The 27404-nt window shown below is 44.6% G+C and overlaps 1 protein-coding gene across 1 annotated transcript in view; it reads right to left on the reverse strand.

Moving 5' to 3' along the window:
* map2k1 (mitogen-activated protein kinase kinase 1) overlaps positions 1-27404 on the reverse strand; it is a 77326-nt gene that overhangs the window by 4376 nt on the left and 45546 nt on the right. The window contains exons 6-10 of the mRNA XM_064990206.1: positions 25946-26070; positions 21496-21706; positions 9151-9212; positions 8699-8757; positions 1289-1334 (exon numbers count right to left, since the gene is read on the reverse strand). Of these exons, the coding sequence (XP_064846278.1) occupies positions 1289-1334; positions 8699-8757; positions 9151-9212; positions 21496-21706; positions 25946-26070 (503 nt within the window). The remainder of the gene's footprint in view (positions 1-1288; positions 1335-8698; positions 8758-9150; positions 9213-21495; positions 21707-25945; positions 26071-27404) is intronic.

A 27404-nucleotide genomic window follows, 5' to 3' on the forward strand; every position in this document is an offset into this window, starting at 1 on the left:
CATAACCCTAAATACATAACCCTAAATACATAACCAGAAACCTAAATACATAACCCTTTATACACAACCCTAACCCTTTATACATAACCCTAAATACATAACCCTAACCCTTCGTACATAACCCTAAATACATAACCCTAACCCTTTATACATAACCCTAACCCTTTACACATAACCCTAAATACATAACCCTAACCCTTTATACATAACCCTAACCCTTTCTACATAACCCTAGCCCTAAATACATAACCCTAAATATATAACCCTAACCCTAAATACATAACCCTACCCCTAAATACATAACCCTAAATACATAACCCTAACCCTTTATACATAACCCTTTATACATAACCCTAACCCTTTATACATAACCCTAACCCTAAATACATAACCCTAACCATTTATACATAACCCTAACCCTTTATACATAACCATAAATACATAACCCTAACCCTAAATACATAACCATAACCCTTTATACATAACCCTAACCCTAAATACATAACCGTAACCCTAAATACCTAACCCTTTATACATAACCCTAAATACATAACCCTAACCCTTTATACATAACCCTAACCCTTTATACATAACCCTAACCCTAAATACATAACCATAACCCTTTATACATAACCCTAACCCTAAATACATAACCCTAACCCTTTATACATAACCCTAGCCCTAAATACATAACCCTAAATATATAACCCTAACCCTAAATACATAACCCTACCCCTAAATACATAACCCTAAATACATAACCCTAACCCTTTATACATAACCCTTTATACATAACCCTAACCCTTTATACATAACCCTAACCCTAAATACATAACCCTAACCCTTTATACATAACCCTAACCCTTTATACATAACCATAACCCTTTATACATAACCCTAACCCTAAATACATAACCGTAACCCTAAATACCTAACCCTTTATACATAACCCTAAATACATAACCCTAACCCTTTATACATAACCCTAACCCTTTATACATAACCCTAACCCTAAATACATAACCCTAACCCTTTATACATAACCCTTTATACATAACCCTAACCCTTTATACATAACCATAAATACATAACCCTAACCCTAAATACATAACCATAACCCTTTATACATAACCCTAACCCTAAATACATAACCCTAACCCTTTATACATAACCCCAAACCTAAATACATACATAATACCACAGTATAGAGTCAGTTGTTTTTCAGTAGAGAGAGAAGGCTCACAAGCGCAACAAGGTGCTACATTGGGAACTAAATAAATCCACTCACCATCAACTGCTTCAGGTCTGCCCTGTCTGCTGGGTTCTTGATCAAACTGTCAACAAATAAAAGTATGTACATTATATAATAATAATAATAATAATAATGATAATGCATTCCATTTAGCAGAAGCTTTTATCCAAAGCAACTCAGTCATGCTTGGGTATAATTTTTATTTGGGTGGCCCCTGCGGGAATCAATCCCACAATCCTCGTCATTTTGGAGTCACTTTTATGTTTCTAAACACTTCTACATTAATGTGGATGCTACCATGATTACGGATAGTCCTGAATGAATCGTGAATGATGACGAGAAAAGTTACACAGGCACAAATAATCATACCCCCCAAGACATGCTAACCTCTCACCATTACAATAACAGTGGAGGTTAGCATTTTATATCATACCTCCAAGACATGCTAACCTCTCACCCTTACAATAACAGGGGAGGTTAGCATTTTATATCATACCTCCAAGACATGCTAACCTCTCACCATTACAATAACAGTGGAGGTTAGCATTTTATATCATACCTCCAAGACATGCTAACCTCTCACCATTACAATAACAGGGGAGGTTAGAATTTTATATCATACCCCCAAGACATGCTAACTAACCTCTCACCATTACAATAACAGTGGAGGTTAGAATTTTATATCATACCTCCAAGACATGCTAACCTCTCACCATTACAATAACAGGGGAGGTTAGCATTTTATATCATACATCCAAGACATGCTAACCTCTCACCATTACAATAACAGGGGAGGTTAGCATTTTATATCATACATCCAAGACATGCTAACCTCTCACCCTTACAATAACAGGGGAGGTTAGCATTTTATATCATACCTCCAAGACATGCTAACCTCTCACCATTACAATAACAGGGGAGGTTAGAGTTTTATATCATACATCCAAGACATGCTAACCTCTCACCCTTACAATAACAGGGGAGGTTAGCATTTTATATCATACATCCAAGACATGCTAACCTCTCACCCTTACAATAACAGGGGAGGTTAGCATTTTATATCATACCTCCAAGACATGCTAACCTCTCACCATTACAATAACAGGGGAGGTTAGCATTTTATATCATACATCCAAGACATGCTAACCTCTCACCCTTACAATAACAGGGGAGGTTAGCATTTTATATCATACATCCAAGGCATGCTAACCTCTCACCATTACCAATAACAGGGGAGGTTAGCATTTTATATCATACATCCAAGACATGCTAACCTCTCACCATTACCAATAACAGGGGAGGTTAGCATTTTATATCATACCTCCAAGACATGCTAACCTCTCACCATTACAATAACAGGGGAGGTTAGAGTTTTATATCATACATCCAAGACATGCTAACCTCTCACCCTTACAATAACAGGGGAGGTTAGCATTTTATATCATACATCCAAGACATGCTAACCTCTCACCATTACAATAACAGGGGAGGTTAGCATTTTATATCATACCCCCAAGACATGCTAACCTCTCACCATTACAATAACAGGGGAGGTTAGCATTTTATATCATACCTCCAAGACATGCTAACCTCTCACCATTACAATAACAGTGGAGGTTAGCATTTTATATCATACCTCCAAGACATGCTAACCTCTCACCATTACAATAACAGTGGAGGTTAGCATTTTATATCATACCCCCAAGACATGCTAACCTCTCACCCTTACAATAACAGTGGAGGTTAGCATTTTATATCATACCTCCAAGACATGCTAACCTCTCACCATTACAATAACAGGGGAGGTTAGCATTTTATATCATAACCCCAAGACATGCTAACCTCTCACCATTACAATAACAGGGGAGGTTAGCATTTTATATCATACATCCAAGACATGCTAACCTCTCACCATTACAATAACAGTGGAGGTTAGCATTTTATATCATACCCCCAAGACATGCTAACCTCTCACCCTTACAATAACAGTGGAGGTTAGCATTTTATATCATACCTCCAAGACATGCTAACCTCTCACCATTACAATAACAGGGGAGGTTAGCATTTTATATCATAACCCCAAGACATGCTAACCTCTCACCATTACAATAACAGGGGAGGTTAGCATTTTATATCATACATCCAAGACATGCTAACCTCTCACCAAAACAATAACAGGGGAGGTTAGCATTTTATATCATACGGGGGGGGATGATATTTGTGCATCTATAACTTTCTCACTCATCATTATTCACGATTCATTCAGAACTAATCGTAACCATGGTAGCATCCATATTAATGTATATCCATATTAACCCTCTTGAGCGGACAGCTTGGTGAAAACCAGCATTCAATATTCAGGTCCCCAAGAAAGTAGACCTCTCTGTTTACATCACATAGACTATCAAGCATTTCACACATATTATTTAGATACTGACTGTTAGCACTTGGTGGCCTACAGCAACACCCCAAAAGAAGAGGCTTTAGATGAAGTGCCAAGGGAACCTGCAACCACAACACTTCAATAGCACATAAGATCTTCTCTAAGCATTACAGGTAATATGGCTCTGAATATATACAGCAACACCTCCCCTATAAGCATTCCTGTCTCTTCTGTAGATGTTATATCCTTGTATTGCTACTGATGTATCATCAAATGAATTAGCTAAGTGAGTCTCAGAAATGGCTAATATATGAGTGTTATCTGATGTTAGCTAGTTATTGATTTTCGTGAACCTTTATTTCTAAGGCATCATATATTAATATGGGCTGTTTTCAGCCCTTTCCTGGGGAGCTGATCAGAGACATAATATGGAAAAAGGAAACAAAGCAAGAGAAAATAACACATTTAGCAGCCCAGGAATCAGTTGGTGTGTGTGTGTGTGTGTGTGTGTGTGTGTGTGTGTGTGTGTGTGTGTGTGCGCTGCGGGGTTGAGGCTCTGATCCCATAGGCTTGGCTCTCTCATCCCTTCCAGGCTTCTGGGAGGGAGGGTGGACAATGAGCCTGTCGTAGCGGATGTAAGCAATGTCCCCACACGCTCTGGCAGCTTTCATGGCTGGAATAATTTATTTCCTCTTCTGGCGCACAGCTTCAGGATAGTCCTCGGTGAGGAAGATGTACGTTCCTCTCAAGTTCTTGGCTCTTTCCAGAACAGCTACCTTGTCCTTGAACCTCAGGAACTAGACCACTATCGGCCTGGGCCTGTCACCTGGACCTGTCACCTGGACATGTCACCTAGGCCTGTCACCTGGGCCTGTCACCTGGGCCTGTCACCTGGACCTGTCACCTGGGCCTGTCACCTGGGCCTGTCACCTACACCTGTCACCTGGGCCTGTCACCTGGACCTGTCACCTGGACCTGTCACCTGGACCTGTCACCTGGGCCTGTCACCTGGGCCTGTCACCTGGGCCTGTCACCTGGGCCTGTCACCTGGGCCTGTCACCTGGACCTGTCACCTGGACCTGTCACCTACACCTGTCACCTGGACCTGTCACCTGGGCCTGTCACCTGGACCTGTCACCTGGACATGTCACCTGGACCTGTCACCTGGACATGTCACCTGGGCCTGTCACCTGGGCCTGTCACCTGGGCCTGTCACCTGGGCCTGTCACCTGGGCCTGTCACCTGGGCCTGTCACCTGGACCTGTCACCTGGACCTGTCACCTACACCTGTCACCTGGACCTGTCACCTGGGCCTGTCACCTGGACCTGTCACCTGGACATGTCACCTGGACCTGTCACCTGGACATGTCACCTGGACATGTCACCTGGACCTGTCACCTGGACATGTCACCTACACCTGTCACCTGGGCCTGTCACCTGGGCCTGTCACCTGGGCCTGTCACCTGGACATGTCACCTACACCTGTCACCTGGACCTGTCACCTGGACCTGTCACCTGGGCCGGTGGTGGGTGTTACAGTTCTGTGGGCGCGCTCCACCTCAATCTTCCTGTGGTCCATCTTCAGTTTCTCAGAGATCTTTTCCTTCACTTTGTTCTCAGAATCCGTCCAGGTCTGCGATTCCGTCCACGACCATGTTATTGTCTCTCGATATAATCTGATTTTTCCACCATTGTTATCATGGATTCACATACAGAAACTGACATTATTATTATATTATTATTATTATTATTATATTATTATTATTATTATTATATATTATTATAGAAAAACATCTTCTATCTCAAGGCCATCAGACTGTTAAACAGCAAACACTAACATTGAGTGGCTGCTGCCAACACACTGACTCAACACCAGCCACTTTAATAATGGGAATTGATGGGAAATGATGTAAATATATCACTAGCCACTTTAAACAATGCTACCTAATATAATGTTTACATACCCTACATTATTCATCTCATATGTATATACTGTACTCTATATCATCTACTGCATCCTTATGTAATACATGTATTACTAGCCACTTTAAACAATGCTACCTAATATAATGTTTACATACCCTACATTATTCATCTCATATGTATACGTATATACTGTACTCTATATCATCTACTGCATCTTTATGTAATACATGTATCACTAGCCACTTTAACTATGCCACTTTGTTTACATACTCATCTCATATGTATATACTGTACTCGATACCATCTACTGTATCTTGCCTATGCTGCTCTGTACCATCACTCATTCATATATCTTTATGTACATATTCTTTATCCCCTTACACTGTGTATAAGACAGTCATTTTGGAATTGTTAGTTAGATTACTTGTTGGTTATTACTGCATTGTCGGAACTAGAAGCACAAGCATTTCGCTACACTCGCATTAACATCTGCTAACCATGTGTATGTGACAAATAAAATTGGATTTGATTTGAAGTCCTCTCTCAATGACTTACAGATTGCTGTCATCTTGCCATTCTGTTTCAACTCATCGAGGTGACTCTGGGAAAACTGCAAACTGTTCTTTAGGTCCTTGACCTCTCTGGTCAGGTCGTAATTTTTTTTTTTAATTAGTGGACTCCACCAGTATTTGGACAAACACTTGAAGCTATTTTCTTGTTGTAACAACTGAACTATTTTTTGCTTAAAAGATCCTTCACCTGGGATTGAGACACACCAAAGTCCTCAACGATTCTCCCGCTGGCTTTGGTCTTTGTCATGGCAACGTAGGTTACACTGTTACTCCTCACAGTTCCAGACAGGGCAAGTCGCAACAACAACAAACAGCAGGGGTCTAGACAGCCACAAACCCGGGACAATCCGCAGTCAGGCCTACAACTACATCGGCAAAATTAATGATGGGGTTGGAGTTGTGCCAAAAGCTGCCAAAGGTACGCGTGCCAAAAGCTGCCAAAGGTACGCATCTTCACACCTCGATGCATTTTCTGCAGTGCAACCTGGATGAAGAGAGTTTGCACTCTATAGGAGTGGGGAAATAGTTCTATAGGAGAGGAGAAATAGTTCTATAGGAGAGGGGAAATAGTTCTATAGGAGAGGAGAAATAGTTCTATAGGAGAGGAGAAATAGTTCTATAGGAGAGGGGAAATAGTTCTATAGGAGAGGGGAAATAGTTCTATAGGAGAGGGGAAATAGTTCTATAGGAGAGGGGAAATAGTTCTATAGGAGAGGGGAAATAGTTCTATAGGAGAGGGGAAATAGTTCTATAGGAGAGGGGAAATAGTTCTATAGGAGAGGAGAAATAGTTCTATAGGAGAGGGGAAATAGTTCTATAGGAGAGGAGAAATAGTTCTATAGGAGAGGGGAAATAGTTCTATAGGAGAGGGGAAATAGTTCTATAGGAGAGGGGAAATAGTTCTATAGGAGAGGGGAAATAGTTCTATAGGAGAGGGGAAATAGTTCTATAGGAGAGGAGAAATAGTTCTATAGGAGAGGGGAAATAGTTCTATAGGAGAGGAGAAATAGTTCTATAGGAGAGGGGAAATAGTTCTATAGGAGAGGAGAAATAGTTCTATAGGAGAGGAGAAATAGTTCTATAGGAGAGGGGAAATAGTTCTATAGGAGAGGGGAAATAGTTCTATAGGAGAGGAGAAATAGTTCTATATGGCACAGCGGTCTAAGACACTGCATCTCAGTGCTACCGACAACCTGGTTCGAATCCAGGCTGTATCACAACTGGCCGTGATTGAGAATCCCATAGGGCAGCGCACAATTAGCCCAGCGTCGTCCAGGTTTGGCCGGGTTAGGCTGTCATTGTAAATAATAATTTGTTCTTAACTGACTTTCCTGGTTGAATAAAATGTTAACTTCAGGGGCCTGAAATGCCCCATAATTCAATTTGCGATGATTGTACATCCGCTAAGAAAAGTCTGTCAATATGGAGTCAACATACAAGTGTAAGTAAAAACAAATGAAAATAAGTTAGAAATTGCGCTACTAACAAACACGTCTCATAAAAATAATTATGTTTTTGTTTAGTTAGCTTCTGCTAATTGTAGAAATACAAAATGTTCCCTCTTCAGAAGTATCTAGGCAGGCTAGTATATTAATAATTATATAGTTAATATAAGTAGACATGCACTCATAATTGACTGTCGCGCATATAAAGCTATTGGTGACTGAAAACGAGTGACGGATTTCCGGTCAAGGGCGGTCCATTTAAAAAAAATCACTCCTTCCTCCCGCGCCCGTTGCCCTGCAAGCGTCAACTTGATACGTCGTCAGAAGTGTCCACTTCATTTGAGGGCTGACGGGATAGGGGTTTGTCTTTGAAGTGTTTTGAAAGCTGCCATAGTTTTTTTTTAAATCAAAGTTGCCGGTATGTCACGTGTCCTACTTGTACACTCGTAACAACCTAGGCATTATGAAACGTATATTTGATCAAATGAGCTACACGTACCAAATAAGACATTTTATTTGTTTGTTAACCAAATTCGACATTCCTTTATTCACCTCTTTACAAAAACTCCTCGCTTGGCGAGTGAAGAAAAACAAACCAAAAACGCAACCTGCTGGAGAAGGCAGATTTTGGGCCCAGTTTATCCCTCTCTGGTATACCACGTGTAGCTTATTGGATCAATAGAAGTTTTGTAATGATTAGGTTGTTTCCAGTATACGGATATAAGTAGGACACGTGACACCCCGGAAACTTGGAGAGAGGAAAAAAACACTTTTTTATATAATGGGAGTTGTGCCTGTTGTTAACACGCGAATATGCCCTCTGATTGTCTAGAATAGTCCTTCTTCCCGACTGCCTTCCATTGTCAAAGACTTTTCTGTTCATTGTTAGAGCTGCCACTAGAGTATCTGGCCAATATAATGGATCGTCTGTGAGTGTACTCAAAGTACTGACTCCGTGCCATTGCGACCACACACACGTACCACTAGGTGGCAGCGTTGTCAATGTTGAATGCTGACGTCTGAACTGAAGTGGATTCATTGCCTTCGGAGCTGCGACAACACGAAGGTCCACTGTGTTTTACTCAACTTTAAGTAGTCGCTTTTGGTTTTAATTACTTACCATTTATTCACAAAGTCTTGAAATTCAACGCCGAAAATACCAGGCAGCTTAGGAGGAGGCTGGGAAAACAACAACAACATGGTCCAATCGCATCACAGAGGAGATGGATGGAGAGGATATATAAAACGATTCAGCCCTGAAGAAATTCCACTCGGGACATGCAGGCTTTCAGGCAGTCATTCGTGTAATGCATTCACAGTTCAGTATACCACCATCCCAATCAACATGGCAATGAAGGCAGGGTCTACCTTACAGCAGAAACGGTCTATGATATTGTAACTAGGATTTATATGACTTTCGAATAAACTGAAAAATAGAAGCACATTTTTTTATTTTTTTTTAAACATTTATTGTAGATTTCAATTTTTTTAATATTCAAATTACTTGCTGAATTGACTGCCTTATTAAACTCAAATGGACCCCAAACCCCGATGGTAACAGTCTTTACTCACCTCATTAACTATGTAGTCCAGCAGTTCAAAGATAGCCATAGGTCTGCAGTCTGGCCCACAGGCTGAGGGAAGACAGAAACAGGGCTGAGGGTTAACTCTCAATAAGTCAGGTCTGCTGTCTGGCCCACAGGCTGAGGGTTAACTCTCAATAAGTCAGGTCTGCTGTCTGGCCCACAGGCTGAGGGTTAACTCTCAATAAGTCAGGTCTGCTGTCTGGCCCACAGGCTGAGGGTTAACTCTCAATAAGTCAGGTCTGCTGTCTGGCCCACAGGCTGAGGGAAGACAGAAACAGGGCTGAGGGTTAACTCTCAATAAGTCAGGTCTGCTGTCTGGCCCACAGGCTGAGGGTTAACTCTCAATAAGTCAGGTCTGCTGTCTGGCCCACAGGCTGAGGGAAGACAGAAACAGGGCTGAGGGTTAACTCTCAATAAGTCAGGTCTGCTGTCTGGCCCACAGGCTGAGGGTTAACTCTCAATACGTCAGGTCTGCTGTCTAGCCCACAGGCTGAGGGTTAACTCTCAATAAGTCAGCTCTGCTGTCTGGCCCACAGGCTGAGGGAAGACAGAAACAGGGCTGAGGGTTAACTCTCAATAAGTCAGCCTAGTTGGCCCGGCTACTCAGATTGTTATCAGTATAACCTGTAATGACACACAGGAGATTAATGAGTGCAGACCTGAGATCTGGATCCCTTATCCACAAAGTATCTCAGAGTGCTGATCCTGGATCAGGTCCTCCTTGTTTATGTAATTCTATTCATTATGATCAAAAGGAAAACATGTATCCTATATCAGCACTTCTACTCTGAAAGGTTTTTTGAATATGGGCCCAGAGATCTGAGAGGATTGTATAGATAAGCATTATGCTATTTAATATTTTATTAGGATCCCCCATTAGCTGTTGTTGAAGCAGCAGCTACTTTTCTTGGGATTCCACACAGAACACGAAACATGATACAGAACATCAATAGACAAGAACAGCACAAGGACTGAACTACACAAATTTAACCTAAGAACACTTACAATCCACCTCATTTTTCACAAACAAAATGCTATGGGCACAGTCTAACAACGGAAGTGATTTTTATTTGATTTTATTTGACCTTTATTTAACTAGGCAAGTCAGTTAAAGAACAAATTCTTCTTTACAATGACGGCCTACCAGAAGGCCTCTCCTGTGGGGACAGGGGCCTTGGATTAAAAATAAAATAAAAATATAGGACAAAACACACATCATGGCAAGAGAAACACCACAACACTACACAAAGAGACGTAAGACAACAACATAGCAAGGCAGGAACACATGACAACACAGCATGGTAGAAACACAACATGACAACAACATGGTAACAGCTCAAAACATGGTAGCAGCGCAAAACATGGTACAAACATTATTGGGCACAGGCAACAGCACAAAGGGTAAGAAGGTCGAGACAACAATACATCACGCAAAGCAGCCACAACTGTCAGTAAGAGTGGCCATGATTAGAGTCTTTGAATGAAGAGATAAAACTGTCCAGAAACGGATTGGACTTCCTCTTTACCTCGCTGCAAATAATACTTCAATGTACATGTAATGAAAAATAATATAGAAACTCATATTTAAAATGTAGCAATTCAATAACAAACGCTGTTTAGCCTGCACATCTTTTACAGCATTGCCTCGTTGCTCCAGTGGTTTGCAAGTGATTCTCATTTTTCTGAGATGGTTTTCAATTCCTTTGGGTCCTCTTTTCCTTCTGTGCTCATGTCTCTGTCTGTCCTGTGCAACTATTTTCAATGCATCGGTGCAGCAATGTTATCATAACCGGCCAAAAGTCATAACACAAACCTCACTTTCTCTCCTCAACTTTCCCCGTGTCTTAATTTGGCCTATGCTGTTGTCCTGTTTTTACAATCAGCAATTATCTACATCAAGCCTCCTTCTCTCCCATCTTACAAACTCTTGACCAGTGCTATTTAGGCCTAGTTTAAATATATGTCCTATCGCTTTGCAGCCTATAGTTTTTCCTGGGATTTCCTGACAAGATGACGAGGTGCCACTGCGAGTGGAGAGCTGTCAATTTACAGACTCCTGACCCAGACAAGATGACGAGGTGCCACTGCAGTGGATAGCTGCCATTATACAGACTCCTGACCCAGACAAGATGACGAGGTGCCTCTGCATTAGATAGCTGCCATTTAACAGACTCCTGACCCAGACAAGATGACGAGGTGCCACTGCAGTGGATAGCTGCCATTTTACAGACTCCTGACCCAGACAAGATGACGAGGTGCCACTGCAGTGTATAGCTGCCATTTTACAGACTCCTGACCCAGACAAGATGACGAGGTGCCACTGCAGTGGAGAGCTGCCATTTTACAGACTCCTGGCCCAGACAAGATGACGAGGTGCCACTGCAGTGGAGAGCTGCCATTTTACAGACTCCTGACCCAGACAAGATGACGAGGTGCCACTGCGAGTGGATAGCTGCCATTTTACAGACTCCTGACCCAGACAAGATGACGAGGTGCCACTGCAGTGGATAGCTGCCATTTTACAGACTCCTGACCCAGACAAGATGACGAGGTGCCACTGCGAGTGGAGAGCTGCCATTTTACAGACTCCTGGCCCAGACAAGATGACGAGGTGCCACTGCAGTGGATAGCTGCCATTTTACAGACTCCTGACCCAGACAAGATGACGAGGTGCCACTGCAGTGTATAGCTGCCATTTTACAGACTCCTGACCCAGACAAGATGACGAGGTGCCACTGCAGTGGATAGCTGCCATTTTACAGACTCCTGACCCAGACAAGATGACGAGGTGCCACTGCGAGTGGATAGCTGCCATTTTACAGATTCCTGACCCAGACAAGATGACGAGGTGCCACTGCAGTGGATAGCTGCCATTTTACAGACTCCTGACCCAGACAAGATGACGAGGTGCCACTGCAGTGGATAGCTGCCATTTTACAGACTCCTGACCCAGACAAGATGACGAGGTGCCACTGCAGTGGATAGCTGCCATTTTACAGACTCCTGACCCAGACAAGATGACGAGGTGCCACTGCAGTGTATAGCTGCCATTTTACAGACTCCTGGCCCAGACAAGATGACGAGGTGCCACTGCAGTGGATAGCTGCCATTTTACAGACTCCTGACCCAGACAAGATGACGAGGTGCCACTGCAGTGGAGAGCTGCCATTTTACAGACTCCTGACCCAGACAAGATGACGAGGTGCCACTGCAGTGGATAGCTGCCATTATACAGACTCCTGACCCAGACAAGATGACGAGGTGCCACTGCAGTGGAGAGCTGCCATTTTACAGACTCCTGACCCAGACAAGATGACGAGGTGCCACTGCAGTGGATAGCTGCCATTATACAGACTCCTGACCCAGACAAGATGACGAGGTGCCACTGCAGTGGAGAGCTGCCATTTTACAGACTCCTGACCCAGACAAGATGACGAGGTGCCACTGCAGTGGAGAGCTGCCATTTTACAGACTCCTGACCCAGACAAGATGACGAGGTGCCACTGCAGTGGATAGCTGCCATTATACAGACTCCTGACCCAGACAAGATGACGAGGTGCCACTGCAGTGGAGAGCTGCCATTTTACAGACTCCTGACCCAGACAAGATGACGAGGTGCCACTGCAGTGGATAGCTGCCATTATACAGACTCCTGACCCAGACAAGATGACGAGGTGCCACTGCAGTGGAGAGCTGCCATTATACAGACTCCTGACCCAGACAAGATGACGAGGTGCCCCTGCAGTGGATAGCTGCCATTTTACAGACTCCTGACCCAGACAAGATGACGAGGTGCCTCTGCGAGTGGAGAGCTGCCATTTTACAGACTCCTGACCCAGACAAGATGACGAGGTGCCACTGCGAGTGGAGAGCTGCCATTTTACAGACTCCTGACCCAGACAAGATGACGAGGTGCCACTGCGAGTGGAGAGCTGCCATTTTACAGACTCCTGACCCAGACAAGATGACGAGGTGCCACTGCGAGTGGATAGCTGCCATTTTACAGACTCCTGACCCAGACAAGATGACGAGGTGCCTCTGCATTAGATAGCTGCCATTTAACAGACTCCTGACCCAGACAAGATGACGAGGTGCCACTGCAGTGGAGAGCTGCCATTTTACAGACTCCTGACCCAGACAAGATGACGAGGTGCCACTGCAGTGGATAGCTGCCATTTTACAGACTCCTGACCCAGACAAGATGACGAGGTGCCACTGCAGTGGAGAGCTGCCATTTTACAGACTCCTGACCCAGACAAGATGACGAGGTGCCACTGCAGTGGATAGCTGCCATTTTACAGACTCCTGACCCAGACAAGATGACGAGGTGCCACTGCAGTGGATAGCTGCCATTTTACAGACTCCTGACCCAGACAAGATGACGAGGTGCCACTGCAGTGGATAGCTGCCATTTTACAGACTCCTGACCCAGACAAGATGACGAGGTGCCACTGCAGTGGATAGCTGCCATTTTACAGAATCATGACCCAGACAAGATGACGAGGTGCCACTGCAGTGGATAGCTGCCATTTTACAGACTCCTGACCCAGACAAGATGACGAGGTGCCACTGCGAGTGGATAGCTGCCATTTTACAGACTCCTGACCCAGACAAGATGACGAGGTGCCACTGCAGTGGATAGCTGCCATTTTACAGACTCCTGACCCAGACAAGATGACGAGGTGCCACTGCAGTGTATAGCTGCCATTTTACAGACTCCTGACCCAGACAAGATGACGAGGTGCCACTGCAGTGGATAGCTGCCATTTTACAGACTCCTGACCCAGACAAGATGACGAGGTGCCACTGCAGTGGATAGCTGCCATTTTACAGACTCCTGACCCAGACAAGATGACGAGGTGCCACTGCAGTGGATAGCTGCCATTTTACAGACTCCTGACCCAGACAAGATGACGAGGTGCCACTGCGAGTGGATAGCTGCCATTTTACAGACTCCTGACCCAGACAAGATGACGAGGTGCCACTGCAGTGGATAGCTGCCATTTTACAGACTCCTGACCCAGACAAGATGACGAGGTGCCACTGCAGTGTATAGCTGCCATTTTACAGACTCCTGACCCAGACAAGATGACGAGGTGCCACTGCAGTGGATAGCTGCCATTTTACAGACTCCTGACCCAGACAAGATGACGAGGTGCCCCTGCGAGTGGATAGCTGCCATTTTACAGACTCCTGACCCAGACAAGATGACGAGGTGCCACTGCGAGTGGAGAGCTGCCATTTTACAGACTCCTGACCCAGACAAGATGACGAGGTGCCACTGCAGTGGATAGCTGCCATTTTACAGACTCCTGACCCAGACAAGATGACGAGGTGCCACTGCGAGTGGAGAGCTGCCATTTTACAGACTCCTGACCCAGACAAGATGACGAGGTGCCACTGCGAGTGGAGAGCTGCCATTTTACAGACTCCTGACCCAGACAAGATGACGAGGTGCCACTGCAGTGGATAGCTGCCATTTTACAGAATCATGACCCAGACAAGATGACGAGGTGCCACTGCAGTGGATAGCTACCATTTTACAGACTCCTGACCCAGACAAGATGACGAGGTGCCACTGCGAGTGGAGAGCTGCCATTTTACAGACTCCTGACCCAGACAAGATGACGAGGTGCCACTGCGAGTGGATAGCTGCCATTTTACAGACTCCTGACCCAGACAAGATGACGAGGTGCCACTGCGAGTGGAGAGCTGCCATTTTACAGACTCCTGACCCAGACAAGATGACGAGGTGCCACTGCAGTGGATAGCTGCCATTTTACAGACTCCTGACCCAGACAAGATGACGAGGTGCCACTGCGAGTGGATAGCTGCCATTTTACAGACTCCTGACCCAGACAAGATGACGAGGTGCCACTGCGAGTGGAGAGCTGCCATTTTACAGACTCCTGACCCAGACAAGATGACGAGGTGCCACTGCAGTGGATAGCTGCCATTTTACAGACTCCTGGCCCAGACAAGATGACGAGGTGCCCCTGCGAGTGGATAGCTGCCATTTTACAGACTCCTGGCCCAGACAAGATGACGAGGTGCCCCTGCAGTGGATAGCTGCCATTTTACAGACTCCTGACCCAGACAAGATGACGAGGTGCCACTGCAGTGGATAGCTGTCATTTTACAGACTCCTGACCCAGACAAGATGACGAGGTGCCACTGCAGTGGATAGCTGCCATTTTACAGACTCCTGACCCAGACAAGATGACGAGGTGCCACTGCAGTGGATAGCTGCCATTTTACAGACTCCTGACCCAGACAAGATGACGAGGTGCCACTGCGAGTGGAGAGCTGCCATTTTACAGACTCCTGACCCAGACAAGATGACGAGGTGCCACTGCAGTGGAGAGCTGCCATTTTACAGACTCCTGACCCAGACAAGATGACGAGGTGCCACTGCAGTGGATAGCTGCCATTTTACAGACTCCTGACCCAGACAAGATGACGAGGTGCCACTGCAGTGGATAGCTGCCATTTTACAGACTCCTGACTAGCTCTATTTTGTGTTGTTTTTTTGTTGCTGATCTTAACAATTTTTGTACATAATGTTTCCGCCGTAATTTGCTATGACTGTGGGAGAAAAAAGCTTCTTGACATCAGAACAATGACCACTAACCTCGATTTGGATGAAGATTTAAACTTCAACGAGTCGGCAGATCTGGATCTTATGCTTCTACCCCGGACCTGATCCCAAGAACTCGAAAGAGGAAGCAGAGGTGAAAGAGCAGGAGCAAGCGAGGCAGCATCATGATTAGACTACGTCTGCAAGCATCTAGATCATCGTCGCCTTCCTGTTTTGTTTGGTGAACATACAATCAATAGAGAGAGAAAAAAAACTGATCGAGCTCCGTTCCAGACCTGAAGAACTGTAATATCTTTTCACAGAGTAGTGGCGAGGACATGGATAATATAAACCTCGCTGGCTTTTCCATTTTGTATTTTTATTTAACCTTTATTTTAACTTGGCAAGTCAGTTTAAGAAACAAATTCTTATTTACAATGACGGCCTAACCCGGTCACACCCAGACGACACTGGGCCAATTGTGCACCGCCCTGTGGCACTCCCAATCACGGCCGGATGTGATACAGCCCGGATTCGAACCAGGGACTGCAGTGACACCTCTTGCATGGTAGCACTCGGGAGCCCATGCATTGTCAAGATAGGACGGCAGGTAAGATGAGGGGTTAAAAACAGCTGGTGTCCAAGCTCTAATGTTAAAGGGATACGCCAGGAGTTTTAGTAATTCATCTACTTCCCCAGAATCATATTTGGTATTTGGTATTTTATTATGGATCCCCATTAGCTGTTGCAAAAGAAACAGCTACTCTTTCTGGGGTCCACACAGAACACAGAACACAGAACACGAAACATAATACAGAACATGATTAGACAAGAACAGCTCAAGGACAGAACTACATACATGTTTTTGAAAAGGTACACGTAGCCTACATATCAATACGAATACACACAAACTATCTAGGTCCAATAGGTGAGAGGCGTTGTGCCGTGAGGTGTTGCTTTATCTGTTTTCTGAAACCAGGTTTGCTGTTTATTTGAGCAATATGAGATGGAAGGAAGTTCCATGCAATAATGGCTCTATATAATACTGTACACTTTCTTGAATTAGTTCTGGATTTGGGGACTATGAAAAGACCCCTGGTGGCATGTCTGGTGGGGTAAGTGTGTGTGTCAGAGCTGTGTGTAAGTTGACTATGCAAACAATTTGGAATATTCAACACAATATTTCTTATAAAAAGAAGAAGTGATGCAGTCAGTCTTTCCTCAACTCTGAGCCAAGAGAGACTGGCAACATAGTGTTAATATCAGCTCTCTGATTACAATGAAGAGCAAAACATACCGTTCTGTTCTGGACCAGCTGCCGTTTAACTAGGTCCTTGCAGCACTGGACCACACGGCTGGACAATAATCAAGATGAGATAAAACTAGAGCCTACAGGACTTGCTTTTTGGAGTGTGGTGTCAAAAAAGCAGAGCATCTCTTTATTACAGACAGACCTTTCCCCATCTTTACAAACTTTGAATCTATATGTTTTGACCATGTTTACAATCTAAGATAACACCAAGTAATTTAGTCTCTTCAACTTGTTTAACAGCCACACCATTCATTACCAGATTCAGCTGAGGTCTAGAACTTAAGGAATGATTTGTACCAAATACAAAGTTCTTAGTTTTAGAGATGTTCAGGACCAGTGTATTACTGGCCACCCATTCCAAAACAGACTGCAACTCTTTGTTAAGGGTTTCAGTGACTTCATTAGCTGTGGTTGCTGATGGGTATATGGTTGAATCATCAGCATACATGGACGCACCTGCTTTGTTTAATGCCAGTGGCAGGTTATTGGTAAAAATAGAAAAGAGTAGAGGGCCTACAGAGCTGCCCTGCGGTACACCACACTTTACATGTTTGACATTAGAGACGCTTCCATTAAAGAAAACCCTTTGAGTTCAATTAGATAGATAGCTCTGAATCCACAACATGGCAGAGGTTGAAAAGCCATAGCACTTAAGTTTTTTCAACAACAGATTATGGTAAACAATATCAAAGGCAGCACTGAGGCACTGAAATCTAACAGTACAGCTCCCACAATTTTGTTATTATCAATTTCTTTCAACCAATCATCAGTCATTTGTGTCAGTGCAGTACATGTTGAGTGCCCTGCTCTATAAGCATGCTGAAAGTCTGTCGTTAATTTGTTTACAGAGAAATAGCATTGTATTTGGTCAAACAATTTTTTCCAACAGTTTGATAGGTCTGCTGTTAGAACCAGTAAAGGCCGCTTTACCACTCTAGGGTAGTGGAATGACTTTGGCTTCCCTCCAGGCCTGAGGACAAAGACTTTCCTCTGGACTCAGATTAAATATATGACAGATAGGAGTGGCTATAGAGTCAATAAGCCATCTGATTGGATAAAAGATGGAGTTGAATGTGTTTCTGCCCATAATTTCATTTTAACTCCAAAGTGTTTTTTTTTCCATTGTTCTTTATATCATTGATCTTGGCTTCATAATATAGTTTCTTCTTCTTTTTTGTTGTTGAGTTCAGTCACATAATTTCTCAATTTGCAGTAAAGTCTGCCAGTCAGATGTGCAGCCGGACTTATTAGCCACTCCTTTAGCCTCCATCTCTTTCAACCGTTTCAACCGTACCGTTTCAACCGTACCGTTCAACCGTACCGTTCAACCGTACCGTTCAACCGTACCGTTCAACCGTACCGTTCAACCGTACCGTTCAACCGTACCGTTCAACCAAACATGTTCAACCAAACATGTTCAACCGTACCGTTTCAACCGTACCGTTCAACCGTACCGTTCAACCGTACCGTTCAACCGTACCGTTCAACCGTACCGTTCAACCGTACCGTTCAACCGTACCGTTCAACCGTACCGTTCAACCGTACCGTTCAACCATACCGTTCAACCATACTGTTCAACCATACCGTTCAACCGTCAGTTTCATGTTTATCAATCATTGGAAGAAGCAATGTCATAAATGCATCAATATTATCTGATGTTAGCAAGTTATTGATTTCGTGAACCTTTATTTCTAAGGCATCATATATTAATATGGGCTGTTTTCAGCCCTTTCCTGGGGAGCTGATCAGAGACATAATATGGAAAGAGGAAACAAAGCAAGAGAAAATAACACATTTAGCAGCCCAGGAATCAGTTGGTGTGTGTGTGTGTGTGTGTGTGTGTGTGTGTGTGTGTGTGTGTGTGTGTGTGTGTGTGTGTGTGTGTGTGCGCGCTGCGGGGTTGAGGCTCTGAACCCATAGGCTTGGCTCTCTCATTCCTTCCAGGCTTCTGGGAGGGAGGGTGGACAATGAGCCTGTCGTAGCGGATGTAAGCAAAGTCCCCACATGCTCTGGCAGCTTTCATGGCTGGGATAAGTCTCTCAATGACTTACAGATTGCTGTCATCTTGCCGTTCTCCTGTTTCAACTCGTCGAGCAGACCCTGGGAGAACGGCAAACTGTTCTTCAGGTCCTGGACCTCTCTGGTCAGGTCGTCCATTCTTTTATTAGTCGAATCCATGAGTATTTGGACAAAACACTTGAAACTATTTTCTTGTTGTTGTAACAACTGCTTATAGGTCTCTTTTTGTTTGTTTAAAAGATCCTTCACGTGTGATAGAGAGACACCACTGTCCTCAACGGTACTCCCGTCGGCTTTGTTCTTTGTCATGGTAGCTAGCAATGAGAGAGACTCTAACCCAGAAGCTTATAAGAAATCCCACCACAACCTCAGACGAGCCAATAAACAAGAAAAGCGTCAATACAGGAATAAGATTGAATACTACTACACCAGCTCTGATGCTTGTCGGATCTGGCAGGGCTTGCAAACTACCACGGTCTACAAAGGTAAACCAAGCTGCGAGCTGCCCAGTGACGCGAGCCTACCAGACAAGGTAAATGCCTTCTATGCTCGCTGGAGGCAAGCAACACTGAACAATGAATGAGAGCACCAGCTGTTCCCGGATGACTGTGTGATCACGCTCTCTGTTGCCGATGTGAGTAAGACCTTTAAACAGGTCAACATTCACAAGGCCACAGGGATTATCAGGACGCGTACTTCACTGACATTTTCAACCTCTCTCTGACCCAATCTGTAATACCTACATGTTTCAAGCAGATCGCCCAAGCAGTCGCTGTGCCTAAGAACGCCAAAGTAACCTGTCTAAATTATTATCGTCCTGTAGTACTCACATCTGTAGCCATGAAATGCTTTGAAAGGGCTGATCGTTGCTCACACCAACACCATCATCCCAGACACTCTGAACCCACTCTAATCCTCATACCGCCCCAACAGATCCACAGATGACGCAATCTCTATTGAACTCCACACTGCCCTCTCCCACCTGGACAGGAGGAACACCTATGTTAAAAAGTTGTTAATCGATTACAGCTCAGCGTTCAACACCATATTACCCTTCAAGCTCATCACTAAGCTCAGGACCCTGGGGCTTTCTGACAGGCCACCCTCAAGTGGTGAGAGGAGGCAACAACACACTGACCCTCAACGTGGGGGCCCATCAGGAGTGCGTGCTTAGTCCCCTCCTGTACAGTCATTGGTCAACCCTGTGGTGCCTGTACAGTCATTGGTCAGGGGCCTAGTCCCCTCCTGTACAGTCATTGGTCAGGGGCCGAGTCCCTGTTCACCCGACTGCGTGGCCACGCACGACACCAACACCATCATTAATTTTTCCGACAGACATGACGGTGGTAGGCCTGATCACCGACGACGACGAGACAGCCTATAGGGATCGTGGAAACGGAAAGCCCGAGCATGCCCCCATCCCCCATCCACAAAGCAGGTTCGAGAGCTTCAAGTTTCTCGGTGTCCACATCACTAAGGAATTATCATGGTCCACACACACCAACACAGTTGTGAAGAAGGCACGAAGAAACTCCCCCGGGAGGCTGAAAAGATTTGACCTGGGCCTTCAAAAAGTTACACCATCGAGAGCATCCTGACTGGCTGCATCACTGCTTGGTATGGCAACTGCTTGGCTCTACAGAGGGTAGTGCGTACGGCCCAGGACGTCATTGAGGCCACGCTCCAGGACCTCTATACCAGGTGGTGTCAGAGCCATAAAATTATTTGTAAAAGACTCCAGCCACCCAAATCATAGACTGTTCTCTCTGCTTCCGTACAGCAAGCGGTACCAGTGCACCAAGTCTGGAACCAACAGGACCCTGAACAGCTTCTACACCCAAGCCATAACAATGCTGAATAGTTAGTCCGGTAGCTATTTGGTTAACTATTTAAATATCTACATTGACCCCCCCCCCTTTGTTGTTGCACTAACTCTTCTGACTCATCACATACGCTGCTGCTACTGATAATTATCTATCCTGTTGCCTAGTTACTTTATCCCTCCCCGTATGTACATGTACGCCTCAAGTATCTCGTACCCCTGCACATTGACTTGGTACTGGTACTCCCTGTATATCGCTCCACGTGTATATAGCCTTGTTATCTTTACACATTTCTTTCATAATTTAGTCAGATATACTTGGATGTGTAGTGTCAGGGTTTGTTGCTTGCATGTCATGCCTAAAGTTTGCTAATCTTGCCAATGAAAAAAAATCATTAAAGTAGTTAGTACCCTTTGGAACCCTATTCCCTATATAGTGCACTACTTTAGACCAGAGCCCTATGGAACCCTATATATAGTGCACTACTTTAGACCAGAGCCCTATGGAACCCTATATATAGTGCACTACTTTAGACCAGAGCCCTATGGAACCCTATTCCCTATATAGTGCACTACTTTAGACCAGAGCCCAGACACTCACAGCTGCCTGGCTGTCCGGGGGGTATGGGCTTGGGAGAGGTGGTGTCACTAGAACAGGCGTCCCCTTCCACCGGGAACCCAAAGATAATTTCCAGTTCGCGGGCGTCGGGAGGAGGGATTGGAAAGCGTCCGACAGCCATCTCAACCAGAGAGAGACCCATACTCCAGATATCAGACTGGACAGAGTAGTGAGTTCCCTGTAGACGCTCCGGCTGGGGGGGGGAGATGGGGGGGGGGGGAGAGATAGAGAGACAGGATGAATGATAAGAGCCAAAATAGTGCAAAGGGCTCTGGTGAATACAGTGATACACTGCCTGAATGCTTTTCAAGCAACAAATACATCAATATATTCCAGACAGTAAACAGAAATTAAAGAATAACTCTTCAGATGTAAAACTAAACTGCCAGAAGTCAGTGTTTCTTGTTTTGGTTTTGGACGTAGCGTTACAAATAATAACTATAAAAATACAGTTTGATGATGAGTTGATTAAGGAGTCCCTAAGGACCAGGCCTGTCCTCCTAAAGCCTAATTCATTCTGTAAAATGGCTTCCCTGCACACAACCCCACAGGATCCCCATTTTGACTAGCTATTTGTAGTTCTTGTGTACTATGGCAGCTATTTGTAGTTCTTGTGTACTATGGTAGCTATTTGTAGTTCTTGTGTACTATGGTAGCTATTTGTAGTTCTTGTGTACTATGGTAGCTATTTGTAGTTCTTGTGTACTATGGTAGCTATTTGTAGTTCTTGTGTACTATGGTAGCTATTTGTAGTTCTTGTGTACTATGGTAGCTATTTGTAGTTCTTGTGTACTATGGTAGCTATTTGTAGTTCTTGTGTACTATGGTAGCTATTTGTAGTTCTTGTGTACTATGGTAGCTATTTGTAGTTCTTGTGTACTATGGTAGCTATTTGTAGTTCTTGTGTACTATGGTAGCTATTTGTAGTTCTTGTGTACTATGGTAGCTGGTAGCTATTTGTAGTTCTTGTGTACTATGGTAGCTATTTGTAGTTCTTGTGTACTATGGTAGCTATTTGTAGTTCTTGTGTACTATGGTAGCTATTTGTAGTTCTTGTGTACTATGGTAGCTATTTGTAGTTCTTGTGTACTATGGTAGCTATTTGTAGTTCTTGTGTACTATGGCAGCTATTTGTAGTTCTTGTGTACTATGGTAGCTATTTGTAGTTCTTGTGTACTATGGTAGCTATTTGTAGTTCTTGTGTACTATGGTAGCTATTTGTAGTTCTTGTGTACTATGGTAGCTATTTGTAGTTCTTGTGTACTATGGTAGCTATTTGTAGTTCTTGTGTACTATGGCAGCTATTTGTAGTTCTTGTGTACTATGGCAGCTATTTGTAGTTCTTGTGTACTATGGTAGCTATTTGTAGTTCTTGTGTACTATGGTAGCTATTTGTAGTTCTTGTGTACTATGGTAGCTATTTGTAGTTCTTGTGTACTATGGCAGCTATTTGTAGTTCTTGTGTACTATGGCAGCTATTTGTAGTTCTTGTGTACTATGGCAGCTATTTGTAGTTCTTGTGTACTATGGTAGCTATTTGTAGTTCTTGTGTACTATGGCAGCTATTTGTAGTTATTGTGTACTATGGCAGCTATTTGTAGTTCTTGTGTACTATGGTAGCTATTTGTAGTTCTTGTGTACTATGGTAGCTATTTGTAGTTCTTGTGTACTATGGTAGCTATTTGTAGTTCTTGTGTACTATGGTAGCTATTTGTAGTTCTTGTGTACTATGGCAGCTATTTGTAGTTCTTGTGTACTATGGCAGCTATTTGTAGTTCTTGTGTACTATGGCAGCTATTTGTAGTTATTGTGTACTATGTCAGCTATTTGTAGTTCTTGTGTACTATGGCAGCTATCTGTAGCTATTTGTAGTTCTTGTGTACTATGGTAGCTATCTGAAGCTATTTGTAGTTCTTGTGAACTCTGTTAGGTATTTGTAGCGATTTATAGTTATTGCATTATTTAAACTCAGCAAAAAAAAAGAAACGTCACTTTATCAGGACCGTCTTTCAAAGAAAATTAAACACTGTTTCCCATTGCTTGATCAATGAACCATAAACAATTAATGAACATGCACCTGTGGAACGGTCGTTAAGACACTAACAGCTTACAGGCAATTAAGGTCACAGTTATGAAAACTTAGGACACGAAAGAGACCTTTCTACTGACTCTGAAAAACACCAAAAGAAAGATGCCCAGGTTCCCTGCTCATCTGTGTCAACATGCTTTAGGCATGCTGCTAGGAGGCATGAGGACTGCAGATGTGGCCAGGGCAAATAATTGCAATGTCTGTACCGTGAGATGCCTAAGACAGCGCTACAGGGAGACAGGACAGACAGCTGATTGTCCTCGCAGTGGCAGACCACGTGTAACACCTGCACAGGATCGGGACATCCGAACATCACACCTGTGTGACAGGTACAGGATGGCAACAACAACTGCCCGAGTTACACCAGGAACGCACAATCCCTCCATCAGTGCTCAGACTGTCCGCAATAGGCTGAGAGAGGCTGGACTGAGGCCTGTTGTAAGGCAGGTCCTCACCAGACATCACCGGCAACAACGTCAGCTATGGGCACAAACTCACCGTCGCTGGACCAGGCAGGACTGGCAAAAAGTGCTCTTCACTGACGAGTCGCGGTTTTGTCTCACCAGGGGTGATGGTCGGACACGCGTTTATCGTCAAAGGAATGAGCGTTACACCGAGGCCTGTACTCTGGAGCGGGATCGATTTGGAGGTGGAGGGTCCATCATGGTCTGGGCGGTGTGTCACAGCATCATCGGACCGAGCTTGTTGTCATTGCAGGCAATCCCAATGCTGTGCATTACAGGGAAGACATCCTTCTCCCTCATGTGGTTCCCTTCCTGCAGTCACCCTGACATGACCCTCCAGCATGACAATGCCACCAGCCACACTGCTCGTTCTGTGTGTGATTTCCTGCAATACATTAATGTCAGTGTTGTGCCATAGCCAGCGAAGAGCCCAGATGTCAATCCCATTGAGCACGTCTGGGACCTGTTGGACCGGAGGGTGAGGGCTAGGGCCATTCCCCCCAGAAATGTCCAGGATCTTGCAGGTCCCTTGGTGGAAGAGTGGGGTAACATCTCACAGTACAAACAGGCAAATCTGGTGCAGTCCATGAGGAGGAGATGCACTGCAGTACTTAATGCAGCTGGTGGCCACACCAGATACTGACTGTTACTTTTGATTTTGACCCCCCCTTTGTTCAGGGACACATGATTCCATTTCTGTTAGTCACATGTCTGTGGAACTTGTTCAGTTTATGTCTCAGTTGTTGAATCTTGCTATTCTCAAACAAATGTTTACATATGTTAAGTTTGCTGAAAATAAACGCAGTTGGCAGTGAGAGGAGGTTTATTTTCTTGCTGAGTTTTACTATGTAGGGTATAAATAAATCTGAACAGTAGCTGAGGAGACAGACAGAGTGTGAGGGCAGCAGGAGAGAACTATAGGTCAGCTACTGTAGTAACTAACACATGTAGGAGCTGCTAGATACAGTACTGTAGTAACTAACACATGTAGGAGCTGCTAGATACAGTACTGTAGTAACTAACAGACATGTAGGAGCTGCTAGATACAGTACTGTAGTAACTTACAGACATGTAGGAGCTGCTAGATACAGTACTGTAGTAACTAACACATGTAGGAGCTGCTAGATACAGTACTGTAGTAGGAGCTGCTAGATACAGTACTGTAGTAACTAACACATAGGAGCTGCTAGATACAGTACTGTAGTAACTAACACATGTAGGAGCTGCTAGATACAGTACTGTAGTAGCTAATACATGTAGGAGCTGCTAGATACAGTACTGTAGTAGCTAACACATGTAGGAGCTGCTAGATACAGTACTGTAGTAACTAACACATGTAGGAGCTGCTAGATACAGTACTGTAGTAACTAACACATGTAGGAGCTGCTAGATACAGTACTGTAGTAACTAACACATGTAGGAGCTGCTAGATACAGTACTGTAGTAACTAACACATGTAGGAGCTGCTAGATACAGTACTGTAGTAACTAACACATGTAGGAGCTGCTAGATACAGTACTGTAGTAACTAACAGACATGTAGGAGCTGCTAGATACAGTACTGTAGTAACTAACACATGTAGGAGCTGCTAGATACAGTACTGTAGTAACTAACACATGTAGGAGCTGCTAGATACAGTACTGTAGTAACTAACAGACATGTAGGAGCTGCTAGATACAGTACTGTAGTAACTAACACACATAGGAGCTGCTAGATACAGCACATGTAGGAGCTGCTAGATACAGTACTGTAGTAACTAACACATAGGAGCTGCTAGATACAGTACTGTAGTAACTAACACATGTAGGAGCTGCTAGATACAGTACTGTAGTAACTAACACATGTAGGAGCTGCTAGATACAGTACTGTAGTAACTTACAGACATGTAGGAGCGGGTTCCCACAAAGGAGTTGGCCATGGAGTCGATGAGCTGACCGCTCACTCCAAAGTCACACAGCTTGATCTCACCACGGGAGTTAACCAGGATGTTAGATGGCTTCACATCTGAGAGAGAGACAGGCAGAGAGGGAGACAGGCAGAGAGGGAGACAGGCAGAGAGGGAGACAGGCAGAGAGAGAGACAGGCAGAGAGAGAGAGACAGGCAGAGAGAGAGACAGGCAGAGAGAGAGACAGGCAGAGAGAGAGACAGGCAGAGAGAGAGACAGGCAGAGAGAGAGACAGGCAGAGAGAGAGACAGGCAGAGAGAGAGACAGGCAGAGAGGGAGACATGCAGAGAGGGAGACAGGCAGAGAGGGAGACAGGCAGAGAGGGAGACAGGCAGAGAGGGAGAGGATGAGCAAGAATCAGTCATGTACAGCAGTAAATCTAGAACCACGGAGAGACAGACCAGTCATGTACTGGGGTAAATCTAGAACCACGGAGAGACAGACCAGTCATGTACTGGGGTAAATCTAGAACCACGGAGGGACAGACCGGTCATGTACTGGGGTAAATCTAGAACCACGGAGGGACAGACCAGTCATGTACTGGGGTAAATCTAGAACCACGGAGGGACAGACCGGTCATGTACTGGGGTAAATCTAGAACCACGGAGGGACAGACCAGTCATGTACTGGGGTAAATCTAGAACCACGGAGGGACAGACCGGTCATGTACTGGGGTAAATCTAGAACCACGGAGACAGACCAGTCATGTACTGGGGTAAATCTAGAACCACAGAGGGACAGACCAGTCATGTACTGGGGTAAATCTAGAACCACGGAGGGACAGACCAGTCATGTACAGCAGTAAATCTAGAACCACGGAGGGACAGACCAGTCATGTACTGGGGTAAATCTAGAACCACGGAGGGACAGACCAGTCATGTACTGCGGTAAATCTAGAACCACAGAGAGACAGACCAGTCATGTACAGCAGTAAATCTAGAACCACGGAGGGACAGACCAGTCATGTACTGGGGTAAATCTAGAACCACGGAGGGACAGACCAGTCATGTACTGGGGTAAATCTAGAACCACAGAGGGACAGACCAGTCATGTACTGGGGTAAATCTAGAACCACGGAGGGACAGACCAGTCATGTACTGGGGTAAATCTAGAACCACGGAGAGACAGACCAGTCATGTACTGGGGTAAATCTAGAACCACGGAGGGACAGACCAGTCATGTACTGCGGTAAATCTAGAACCACAGAGGGACAGACCAGTCATGTACTGGGGTAAATCTAGAACCACGGAGGGACAGACCAGTCATGTACTGGGGTAAATCTAGAACCACGGAGGGACAGACCAGTCATGTACTGGGGTAAATCTAGAACCACGGAGGGACAGACCAGTCATGTACTGGGGTAAATCTAGAACCACGGAGGGACAGACCAGT

The sequence above is a fragment of the Oncorhynchus masou genome, chromosome 15, assembly GCF_036934945.1.
Source record: "Oncorhynchus masou masou isolate Uvic2021 chromosome 15, UVic_Omas_1.1, whole genome shotgun sequence".
In the NCBI taxonomy this organism is placed as follows: domain Eukaryota; kingdom Metazoa; phylum Chordata; class Actinopteri; order Salmoniformes; family Salmonidae; genus Oncorhynchus; species Oncorhynchus masou.